At 44.2% G+C, this 12,332-nt stretch overlaps 1 protein-coding gene across 2 annotated transcripts; it reads right to left on the bottom strand.

Moving 5' to 3' along the window:
- Nucleotides 1-1,003: 1,003 nt before the first annotated feature.
- On the bottom strand, nt 1,004-11,883 carry LOC115317577. 2 transcript variants are annotated; one of them, XM_042287864.1, is made up of 11 exons: nt 11,494-11,883; nt 10,996-11,093; nt 8,921-9,022; nt 8,313-8,469; nt 8,132-8,212; nt 7,990-8,058; nt 6,564-6,644; nt 6,264-6,368; nt 4,251-4,324; nt 3,022-3,241; nt 1,004-1,246 (listed from the first exon to the last, which is right to left on the bottom strand). In XM_042287864.1, exons 1-11 carry the CDS (start codon nt 11,672-11,674, stop codon nt 1,092-1,094), a joined length of 1,323 nt encoding a protein of 440 aa, XP_042143798.1. In that variant the 5' UTR covers nt 11,675-11,883; the 3' UTR covers nt 1,004-1,091. The 2 variants fall into 2 exon arrangements, with proteins under 2 accessions (XP_042143798.1, XP_042143797.1); XM_042287863.1 differs by having other exon boundaries at nt 8,132-8,215; nt 11,494-11,877.
- Nucleotides 11,884-12,332: the final 449 nt, after the last annotated feature.

Below are 12,332 nucleotides of genomic sequence, written 5' to 3'. Positions count from 1 at the left end.
AAAAACCAATAGCCAAAGACAATGAGGTGGGCCAGCTGGTTGTGCCCCTGTGAGAAACACAAATAAAAACAAAGCCAACAAAAAAACAAAAAAAGAAACAACTGTAGTTGGTCAGCTAGCTTTACCCCTGACAGGAACAGTCAATGGTTGTGGGCGCCGGTGCAACAAAATAGTCCACTGGCTCCTGCGCTCTTGCATACTCATTGCGCGGCCGAGGTCGGAGGCAATCGGATGCGAACGGCCCCGGCCTCGACTGGGCAGTGCCGCCTGCTCCCCCCGCTGGTTCCACTTTCGGTGAATGAGCCACCTCACCGCTAGCTGGACACCGTGCCGAGCAGAAAGACCGTTGCGGAGATAGCATCCACGCACAGTCAGTATGTCAATAAATCAATCAATCGCTGACAAGCAATCAATGACAATCAATCAATCAATTAGTGTTTGAGTGTCCAGGAACAACCCCTTGAGTCTTAGCTCTGGCACACTTGTGAGACAAAAAAAAAAGGAAATTAAAATGGAAACACCAGGGCAATGGTGGAATGGAGTTCACCAGTCTTAAATGTACTGAGTCCTGACATGTACAGTCTTACATTCAACTGAAAAAAATAAGATGTTTACGAATCTCTAACGCAAAATTGGAGTGCAGCTCTTGAGGAGGAGGGGGAACCCTATTGAAAAAACCAGCTTAAGCTGGTTAAGCTGGTCCCAGCTTCAAGCTGGGTTATTGCCCCAGCATGCCCAGCTTGGCATGGTGGTTAATCTGGTCATGCTGGGACCAGCTTGGCAAGCTGGTCCCAGCTTGGCAAGCTGGTCCCAGCTTGGCAAGCTGGTCCCAGCTTGGCATGCTGGTCATGCTGGTTGATCTGGTCATGGTGGGTGATCTGGTCACACTGGGTAGATCACCTAGCATGACCAGATGGTTCAATGATTTGTCATGCTGAGGGAATTGGCTGAACAAACCAGTTTAGCCATTCAACCAGCTGAAATAAATACACAGGTAAACAAGTTATGCCTAAATGCCTCGAGGAACATTTATTGAGAGGATGGAGGCTTGGGTGTAAATCTTGTGTGCTGTTTCACCCAAGCATGCACATTTATTCTTTGGGTGCCGGTGGTTCCCTCCTTCTTGTGCCTTGTCTTGCGTTGTCGGGCAGGAACTCCTTTAAAACCTCCCGCACAATCTTCTGAAGTTCGGGGCCCGTGTGCCGAGCTTCGGTGGGTTTGGCTCCCTCGTAGTACATGAGACCATCTGGGGAAATTTTAAATAGATGTGTGTTAGATGGGCAATAAAACAAGCAATAAAATGGCTAGGTGGGCTAGTTAATTAGTGCATGATTTGAATGGAAAAGCGCCTAAAAAGCGTGGACACAAGAGAAGGATGGACAGCACGGAGTGCTACCTTACAATTGAACATGTTTGTGTTGTTATAAGTTAGCGCTTGGTCCTGTTCATCCCTTTCACCTGCTTTTTGAGGTGCTTTAGTCAAATAAAGTAAGCTCCAAGATTTCCTCTTGTTGGCTCATCAAACGTTTCTGAAGACAGTGCGTATGTCACGTTCACCGTACAGTTTTTCTGCATACAAGTGTTTCAAACTACCAAAATTATTAAGAACTTTGTGTTTTACTTTTCAGGAAGTATTATCCAAGAGCGACAGAAATATAACTTATACAAACAAAAGGGCAAGGACAGTGAGCTGTGGGTGAGGTCATAACATAATAAAATTTCAGAGAGGTCGGTGAAAAGGCCAATGTCAAAACACTACCTGCTTCCCTCCCCTATCGCACAAGTGCAATAGTGGAAGTGATTGACACATTGTTTCAGTTTTATGTTAATTAACACTGATCCCAAACTCCCGTAGTGATAGGTGTATCAATTTCTATTTAATCTGTTTGCTTTCCCTAAAGTAAAATGTACAATATTATGCGGTCGATTTGATGTGTTGGATCATTGCTGCCCCTTATTCTGCTCTGCTGCCCCTTTTCTCACCTCTTTGCACTGACTATGCCATGACGCTCGATGCAAGCTTTTTACTGCTGCGCTCAGTTTTGCTTGCTTTCCCATCCTATTACTGGTTTAACTTTTCTTGTGATCCCAACTTTTTAACCAAGCAGAAGCACAGTGTACAGTTCCCCTCATACTAGCATGCATGTGGAGCTTCACTACTCTGCACTCATGTGCCAGGAGCAGTACTTGACGGGGGTCAACATCTGGGTCAGCTCAATGGTCTCTAAAGTTTTGCTCACTATTAAAAGCTGCCATGTGTAAGTTGCAACTGAAAATTAATTGCTAACTTTAAATAACATTTCTGAAAAACAAACACTCGGCAAATATTGCAATAACCATAAACTTCACCAAGGCTGTGAAATTCTATCTGAAACCAGCTGCAGTCATAATTGCTTCCTCTCATTTATAAGCCTCCCAACGCTTAATTGGCTGTCACTTTTCCCTAAAAAATCTCGTCAACCAATTCTACTGTATTTCATTGAACTCGCTTAAATTGCAAAGTAACTCAAAAGGATACCAAAAATGGTATAAAATTAAAATTATAAGAAATCTCCAGGAAGTAGAGATACCGTAATAATCAAGACATGGAAATAATCCTTCCATTTCTGTAAATCATCTACTACCGTGCATGCACTACATTGCATGACCCTGTTAGCGAGAACACCGAATCAGCAGCTTTTTCCATTACGTTAAAAGCAGAATGATGGGCAGAAAACTTTACCACTTAGGTTAGTTCTCCAAATTAGCTCCTTTTACCATGCCAGTATGACAATCACAAATCACAAATTCATTAAAAAAAATTATGGCAATCCTTTTTTCTTTTTTTTCGTTAGCAGAATGATGGGCAAAGCCCCAATTCCTAGGAAAAAAAATTAAAATATGGTAATCTGTTGCTTGCATTAGAAGTGTCATGCTTGTACTTAATTATTTCAAAAAAATATTTCAAACAAATTTCAAATCTTGCGGAGCATCTTCAGTCGCCTTTGCATGAGCTGTTCAAGGACAAGCTTTCTCACTTACTTGCAAGGGCCAGCAGTTTCATTGGGGTTACCGGCAGCTTCCCCTTTGCCCCATCCTTCAATTGACTCCGGCAGGGGGCACCGGTCACACTTCTCGCGCACATCTCTTCGTGAGTATAAATACACCTGCACAAATCTTTCACATATCGTTTGGGAGGGAGTCTGTCTACTAAATCATCAATCTTTAGCTTCGAAAGCTTTATCTTGCCACCGAGGTGTACCTGCAATGAAAAATCATTCGCTTAGTCATGAAAGTCTAACGACTTTCAAAGGTTTTGTGCGTGCTTCCCTCCTTGCCCGCACATCATCTGCTCACGCTCGGTTCGGTCATTCTGGGATTCTGGATAATGACAACTTAGCCACCTGAGCACTTTGCCGCGTACAGCATATTTTTTTATATTTAAGCTTTTTCGGCATGCTTAACCTATCCACTGCAGCTTCTCATTGTTTCCTCCATATATATTGTGAATGCATTAATGGAGCCTTGCAATAAATCTTGATCAAGATTGAAGTTTCACTAAAACTGACCTCACAAAACATAGGAACCAAGATAAACCAAAATTTTCCCGAAAATCACAATATTTAAAAAAAATATTGGCAAACTAAAATTAAAAAAAAAAAAAAAAAATTCCTTCTCAATGTTGACAGTGGTACGCCAATGGCAGGAGTGAATCCCCATGAAGCTTGTCTTCGGAGAGTTGTCGGTCCACAACAGGCTCATTCAGTCGAGCGTACCGACGTCACATATGCACCAAACCAGACCGCTAGACTTCACTGTACACACAACAGCAGGTTCGAATAGCCGAAATCCAGATTTCGTAGTAAACACACTCTTCTCGGATGCCACTAGTCCTCCCGAGACTCCTAAAGGCCCGTTCACACTCTTGCGACCGAGTAAGACCCAGTAAGACGTCTTAGAACAGGATACGCTACAGCGGAGCTGGTCCTAAGATGTCGCAAGAGGATTAAAGACCGGTCTGGTCTCTCTCGGTCGTACTCGGTTGCAAATGTGTGAACGGCTCTTAACACTCTCGACCAGTGTGACTAGTGAACCCACTTGCAGCGACTCCAATTGATGAGCATTCAGTTTACTTTCAAACGTGACTGTGAATGAGAATATTTTATAGCATTAACTTAGTACTTTGTAACAGCAAGAAGCTTCTAAAGGCATAAAAAAGTTTACAATGATGCAACACAAAATGCTAACAATAGAACAATGTGGTTGCCTACCATGCCATCTTCCTCAGAAAAAGCCGGTGGTGTGGGATCTTCCCTGTCCAAAACAGGCACTGGCAGCTGAAGTCCTGTAACACAGATGTTATCTTAAGTAAGACGGAACAGCATTACCGTGGGATACACTTGATAACCGAGTACACTATGTATTGTCCCCAATTGCATTAGAGCACCCATTCAAGTAATAAGATATATAATTAACAAGCGCTTACTTTTATATGTATCGTAATATACCAAGGAAATGCCCATTCCTTTTTTGACAAAAAATGGGTTGAACTATACTGTTAGTAGGAAAGCACAAAATAAATAAGGACGAATTTGACATAGATGAAGCACTCTCAACTGAAGGTTTACCATATTTACCAAATACCATATTTTCGCGATTCTAAGCACCCCCCCCCCCCCACCCCCCCCCCCCACCTTTTCCAAACGAGACGCCTGAAAAAAAGTTTGTATGCGAATGTAAGCACCCCCATCCCATGCAAGAAATTTGAGAGCGGCGATGCCGGTATCATCTTGTTATCCATTAAGCTCGAGCGCCGGAGTCGCGAACGGTCGCTAGCGCTTGGTTTCAACATCACTTAATGGATGGCAGTGTTTGTCGGCGTTCATCTCGCAATCATACTCTGTTCACTGCGCATTTGTGGTTTGCGGAAATCCTCCACCATCAGTGTGAAGAGAATTTTATACACGATGAAGTTGAAGCAAACGGTTATTTCTTATGCGGAGGATAGTGGAAATCATGACACTGCTGAACACTTCAAACTGGACAGAGCAGGTGTGATTTGGTGGAGGAGAGGGTGGAATCTGATCTTCAAGAGTGCCGTGACCCACAAAAAGTTTACGGAACCGCGCAGCTGCCAACACCTGGAGCTCAAGATCCGAAACCGAAACCATGCCACTCCACTCCGTCGCCAACTGATTCCAAAAATTGCATGCAAAATCTAATTGTCGAGCATACGACAAAGAACAGTCCAGCAGCCCGTGCTTGCCAAGCCGGCAAATGAGGTGCCACGTGCTTGCCAGGCCGGCAAACAAAATACAAGCTAAGCACACACACACACACAAAAAAAGAACCTGAGCGCATAGATGCAATACTTCGCAAGCCAGGGTCAAGACGGAGCGTTTTGTGCAACGACTGAACTCGCGACAAACAAGCGCGCTATGAGGGTTCAGCGTGCACACTTTGCCTTCTTTGCTTTAGCTCACTTCTCTTCACCCACTTTCTTTTGCGGTACATTTTATACGAAAGAAAGCCCACCGACAGAAACCTAGGTAATCAATACTTTGACACAGCAGTAGTAACGGATATTTAAACAAGGACAGGAATGTTGATGAACATGTGTCGGCACTTAATTTCATTTTAGAAGCTGTCATATCTGCAGCGAGGTGGGGACGGCAACACCCGACGTCGCACGGCCGCGGTGACTGAAAGGCAGTTAGAAAAATATAGTTTTCCCACGACCCTTGCTTTGATAAACGAGTGCTCCAGCTCACAAAATAACTCCCGCCGCAAAAAAATAAAATGTTTTGTTTTACAGCATGTGGCATGGCTGCTACCCAGCACGCACGCTAGTGTCAGAGCGTCCGCATACACCTGCGTCTATCGTGAAAATATTTATAAAAAAAAGAGGCGAGACGAGACCAACAAGACCACGAGAGCGCGAGACGGCAGGAAAACCATGCAAGACCGGATGGACAATTGATGCAGGGGGCTTTGTGTCGGGCATCTGCTTGCGCCATATAACACATGCATGCTCAATTACAGTACTCGGTTTAGTTTCGGTATTGAGAGGCAACCGAAATTGGTTTCTTGGTACAAGCATAGTGTAGATTACCCATATTTTGGCAAAATGTAGCGGGATGGAGCAAGGTTAGCCCCTTGGAGTAGTTTGGTGCAATGGTTAACTGTCTTCCTATAGTATTCACAAATGCATTTTGATATACCCTTTACCCTCCTCCCCCCCCCCCCTAGAAGTCAGGTCATGCTTTCTTCATTTGTGCACTCACCTTGTTGTTGACCGACTGGCGGGACGTCAGCCACTGGCAAGAGAGCTGCGGGAGGAGTCGGCACAGTCTGCACTCTCTCAGCAGGACATGTTGGCACTTGGTTTGCTGGCAATGGACAAAACAAGGAACTTGCAATGACAGTATGTGGGACAAGGCACCATATTTTAGAATGCCAGCACCAAATAAAAAGGCTTAACCTCCCTGCCATTCATCAATATCCAATGATGCTTACTGTAGAATCCTTCACTGCCCCTCTCCTACCCTGCAAGTCAGTTTATTTTCTGTATTTGTGGCACTCACCCAGTACTTGGTCAACTGGCGGTACCAGAGCTTGATCCACTAGTACTTTAGCAGGCAACGCACGCTGTGTAGATGGGCATCCTGGAGACATAAAAGAAAGATGTGTTACAGGCGAGCACAATGATCAATCGCTGCCTTGTAGGGTAGTATTTGAGAGACGTGAGACCCACTTTTCAATTTAGAAGATTGAAAAGAAATAATCTGGCCAGGCAAATATTGTAAAATACTTCCTTTTTATAATGCACCGAAGTATTGAATGCACTCTCAAATTGAGTATATAAAAGAATTGATTTTTGTTTCCCTGTGTATTTATTGCATCCGGAATATGCAAAGGAAGCAACAAGAAGTTAGAGAGAAAGCAGTACGAGACAAAGTGCCCAGTCGGCTTGGGCAAGAAGACGTTGACTCAAAATTACCAAGAACACGGCACGCAAAAGCCCAGAGTCGCCGACAACAAGCAGACAATGCAAGGCAGAGGACGCACGGGTGAAGGGGAAAGCATGCACAGAGCAAAGGTTCGCTCGTTGCCGAGATGCACAACTATGAGAGCATGTGCTTCAATGGCATGCCTCGCGGAACAACCAAGCCGTGAAAGTGACTGGGCGTGTTCCGTATTTAGACATTCTGCATACTTTTTAATCACGTGCTTCACAGAGCCGGCCCAAGTGATTAGGGTAGCTGAAGCAGGCTGTCATGTTACAGATACGTGATCAGCAGAGTCAGAAAGGGAAAGAAATAATATTCTGGATACACCCAAGATCTCGGCAAACAGCCATGACATCAGGCAAGGGGTTCTTCAAATTTATGCAGTTTCGGTTGCATTTTCAGTTCACATCTTCTTTGTTAATGATTTGACGCTACTTAGGAACCCAGCACAGTAAGAAAAATCTTAGCTTCATTTTCCTTACCATAAAGGGTAGTAACAGGAACTTTCACAAACCATACCTAATTTCTGTGTTTATCTTTCAAAGTTGCCACACATAGCTGTCACGCACCCCAGGAAGCAGCTTCATTTTCGGGCAAAATAAAGATGATAATTATGTGAATAACCATGGTATATTTTCTTTGAGCATACTGGAGGGTTATGCTCAAGTAGAGACCTGCTGGAAAGGCACCCTGCTTGGCGAACGCAACTGCCATTTTTTTATTTGGGGAGAATTGTGCCGATTGCAGGAGCCTTTCTGGGAGCCTCCGTTTCCCAGAGATGCTTATATGGTGTAATTTGAGTAGCAACATCAGTCTTCTGATCTTGCTAAAAGCTTGTCACGGCTGCAAACTGCCGTGAATGCAATCTATGTGTTTCACTTATCCTACAGTAGACTGACATTTTGCAGAGCATTTCTTTCTCTCACTCCTCAGAGCCATCCATGGCTAGCAATGAACAAGGTAAACAAAAACAAAATAAAGAAAAGCAGTTAAAACTTGCCTGTGCCAGAAGTTGAAGGCACTGAAACTGGGCCGCAGTGAACATCCTTCATTGGATAGGGTGCATTCTCTAAATAGAAGGAGATGCACAGATGGATGTAAGAAAAAATGGAGTGGCCTATCAACATTACCAAGCAACTCACCCCACTCAAGGAATGGTGACTCATAAAAGGGAAGCCCCTCATCGGAGGTAGTGGCTGTGTCTCTACTCTCTCCTGCGGCAACTACTGAAAAATGAAGTTTGAATTGAACCAGAAGGCAAGCAGTAAAAACTATATTCCTTTCAAAGTTTTCGTTAACTATGAGAGGGGGAAACATACACACCAATTTTTGTGGCCAGGGCCTGAGCCAGCTGCCGACTGTGGCTCCTTTCTTTGGCCAGTTCTTTTTTTAGTTCTTTTATAACTTCCTCTTTTTCCCTGAGGACAGTGATGGGTACCATGTCACTCTGGTAGCGGCTGGGTGTCTCCGTCTGCTTGATCTGGGCAAAAACGTGTGTGTTTGCTGACTTTAATCAACTGCCTAAATAATGAAACCTGTATGGCTGTGGCTAGAATTCCGTCCAGACAAAACGATAGTCACCGCTAGAGTTCCGTCTAAACTGCCAATGTCCAGTCTCCGAAGTGATCTTCGTAGGGCTTTTTATTCAGTGTCGATGAAACGTGCGTGTCAACCTAACCGGTCCACCTCTTTACGCTGCTTCGCAGCAACAGTATGTGGCGGCTCATTACAAAAATGTAACTCCCCTGACCCACCTTACACGCCGCTTTGCGGCAGCAGTACCCCCGTTGCTCAGTTTATAGTTCCGCTTCGACGGAACTCTACACTGTTTGCTATCATTCCTTCAGTGCAGACAGAACTTCAGTGGCGACTATTGTTCCATCTGGAAGGAACTCTAGACACTTCCAACTTATATTGGCGCAATTTCATACCTTCTGCTTTTTCCTGAAATCAGCGGCAATGTCATGCAGCCTTGTTTTCTTTCCGATTTCCTTTTGTTTTCTCTTCTCCTTGTGACCGAGGTCTTGGACTTTCTGAATGCAAAGAGAAGGAATCTAAAATTTATACAACTCAACCGCTAACAGCCCCAGACAAAATATCAAGGCTCGCTCAGTAAGGAAGTAAGGTTTGTAATCGCTAAAAAAAAAGGAAGTGGATATTCTGCCGGCAGGGGACACAATAACCTGGGAAAAGAATGCCGGCAGTTGTCCCCTATTGGGTCTCATATAAAACTAATTGAGAAAACGGCTATTTGAAGCTGTGGAGTAGCTTACTGGTAAGGTGTCTATCTCACACATATTGGGACCCTGGTTCAATTGCAGTGTGGGCTTATTTTTTCTTTTTCTCAAACTTTTTTTTTTTGGTGGGGGGGGGGGGGGGCTTTTGCAATATTTACCGCATTTTTTTTCTTTTCTTTTTATTAACACAGGAAAAATGTAATGTTGCAAATGAAACTTCGCTGAATTAAATGGTATAGCACTGCACCCTTCCCGGGGGTAAATGAAAAACAGCCCGGGGAAAAAAAAATGTCGCCAGTTTCGGACGGCGCGTGTATCACTGGGGAGCGGACGGCGTGTTTATCACTCGAACGGCGCATGTATCACAGTCTGCAGCTGCTCATTAGAAAAATATTAACACTATTGACCCACCTGTCCACCGGCAGTACAAGTATCGCTGTCCTCCATTCACCCCAGGAAAGGCAGTCCCATTCCATTTAACTCAGCGAAGTTTCGTCGACAACATTAGATTTTTCAGTGTTAATTGTAAAAAAGAAATGCTGCAGATATCGTCAAATGCCTAAAAAAAAGCATCATATAATCCCTCATTGACAATTGACTCAGGGTCCTGCTGCGTACGAGACAGACACCTTATCAGTGAGCTACTCTACAGCTTCAAATAGTCTTCATAATTTGTTTTATACGAGACCCAATAGGGGGCAGCTGTTGGTATTTTTTTCCCCCTAGTTATTATGCCGGCAGACCGCAGGATAATCCACTTCAAAAAATAATAAACCGAGCTGATTTCATTAAAAAGGTGCCATTTGTTTTTTACTGTTAAAAAAAATGCTGACTACAACAAGCTACTATGAGCAAATATTAAAAAAAAGTGTAATAGTAATTATTCATAAATAAAATTGTTAAGTTTGACCCCTTTCTTTGCAGTGCCTAGAGTGCCGTCTAACGGCTCTCCACAGGATAGTTCAAGTGGCACCCAAAGTCTTTACAGGGGCAGTGCGCCGTCACATTCTGCGAATTGCAGAGGCCACTGCCTCTGTAGACTGAACTTCGCTGATTCAAATTTTGTCAACATTCCAAGCACTAGCAGTCGGAGAGCTCTGATGAGCGGAAATTTAGGGGCAAGGTCAGAACGCTTTCCAACACAAACCACACTTCTATTGCAATATATGACCTATCAGAGGCTTACCACTGCTTTATCTTACCATTAGGTGCAGATCAAGCAATGTTGCGGTAGTGAGGTATATTATTCTTTGTATTGCGATGCAGGGCCGCAGAAGTTGGAGACAAAAATAAAAAAATCCTTTTGAAAATAAAAATCTACTTGTGATATGCAATATTGAACCTGGACTTCCATAAAGTAAAACACATTGCTTGCTCAGCCTGCTAACCACTGCACCGCCACAGCGAGCTAAATATGTCATTTTTGGGGGTTTCTGATATCATTTTCAATGCACGAAAATAAAATCCGAAATAACTATGGTTAGTTTATCAGGAAAGAAAGAGATCATGTAAGCGTGCTAATTTCGGCTGAACTACACTAAAATATGATGTTAATCGCTAAACGAAGGCACTTGAACGCTCCATAGCAGTACTTGTCGGGCAGCACTTGAACACTTGGTTGGAGCGCCGTAAAACAGCACTCTAAAAATGCGATTGCTTTTTTTTAAGGCTTGAACTGTTTTTCGAGTGGATGTGTTGGATTATCTCTATCGGATAATGAATCTTTACAATTGGTTCAAGGAAAAGTGGCACAGCAAGGCAAAACTTGCCTTTCCTACTGGTCCTACGAGCTTTGCTGTTCCACCGACAATCCTTGGAATGGGGTACCGTTTTGTCTGCATTTTCTTCAGGAGGTCATCCACAGACTCTGCGGAATATATATACATATATTAAACATAAATCTGATTTTTTAAACATGCTTTTTTCCAAAAAGATAAAATAAATATGAACCGAATTTTGTAAATATCAGTTTAGTTGACATGTCGCAAAATACCAGGAAAGCTATGATCTGTGCGTGAGCGCGGCAGAACCGAGCGCGAGAACTTTACTTGTCATACGAGTGGACAAAAAAAAACAATAAAAATTCTAACTCTGGTAAGCCTTTTTTTTTTTTTTTTTCTCTTTTTGGCAGTCGCGGCCCGACAGACGTAGCTTAGCCGAGTGACGAAACGGGTCTCTTAGTTGTGCGGATCAAGCATATCTGACCAAGCTCGCACCCCAAAAGATGCCTCCATTCCCTAGGAAAAAAAAACAACAAAAAAACTTACCGCCCAGAAGGAGCACGTGAGCATCGTAATAATCCTCTTCATCGCCGCAGTCCGACACCCAGTAGGCCTCGTATATCCGGGTGGCGTCGAAGTCTTCGTCATTTCGGGGCGAGAAGCTTCTGATCAAAGACGTTGGCAATATCAGCTGCCAACCGTCCGTAAATTTTACATATGCGTGCATCTACTCTACAGCCTCCTATCTTAGAAAAAGAACACAAACCACCGAAACACGTTGAAGAAAGAGCAAGCAGAGCAGCAGAGATCGATACACGACACAGAAGCAGAACCAGCGAACGTGATGCGTTCGGTTTGTGCCGAAAGACATATGTAATCGTTCTCAGTAAGGGCACGTGAAAGCAACTCTCAGTCACCCCCTCCTGAGTCACGCCCGCCCGCACCGCCACTCACACTCACAAAAGATATTGGCATTATCCGAACGGAGTGGGTGGGGTCCCTGCACCGACGTCACAACACAGCGCCGTTCCGCCATCGCTACGTACTTTTCGAACGCACCTTGCGCCTGCGGCTTTCGTTTTGGTGTGGCGGCGTTGTCTTGGTAAAGCGCCGGAGTTTGAGCGGTCGTGGACTCGGGCGTTGCTCGGACGCTGCTACACGGAGCCCAACGCCTAAGTGTTATTCGGGTGTAGCCGCTGCCTTGGCCGAAAGCTGGCAGATCGAAGCCAGGAAGGCTGCAACAGAATTAACTGCTGGGCTGCAAGAACGCAAAAAGATACGGACAAGTAGAAGAACAGGACAGGACAGGCTCTGTCCTGTCCTGTTCTTCTTTTGCGCTCTTATCCTCTATGAGGCTGCAACTCAGGGTCACAAGGGTGCCTACA

Source organism: Ixodes scapularis, unplaced genomic scaffold (genome assembly GCF_016920785.2).
Source record: "Ixodes scapularis isolate PalLabHiFi unplaced genomic scaffold, ASM1692078v2 ptg000597l_1___fragment_1__unscaffolded, whole genome shotgun sequence".
Lineage (NCBI taxonomy): Eukaryota > Metazoa > Arthropoda > Arachnida > Ixodida > Ixodidae > Ixodes > Ixodes scapularis.
The sequence above is the reverse complement of the archived record's forward strand: the minus strand, read 5'-3'. Positions and strand labels throughout refer to the sequence as shown.

What these genes read in the sequence shown, in the direction of transcription:
- LOC115317577 (XM_042287863.1), bottom strand. Translation starts at nt 11,674, where the DNA reads ATGCACGCATATGTAAAATTTACGGACGGTTGGCAGCTGATATTGCCA. An exon ending in GTCACCATTCCTTGAGTGGG is followed by an intron (nt 8,059 to 8,131) that starts GTGAGTTGCTTG and finishes CCTTCTATTTAG; the next exon opens with AGAATGCACCCTATCCAATG. An exon ending in TTTCTGAGGAAGATGGCATG is followed by an intron (nt 3,242 to 4,250) that starts GTAGGCAACCAC and finishes TTTTCATTGCAG; the next exon opens with GTACACCTCGGTGGCAAGAT.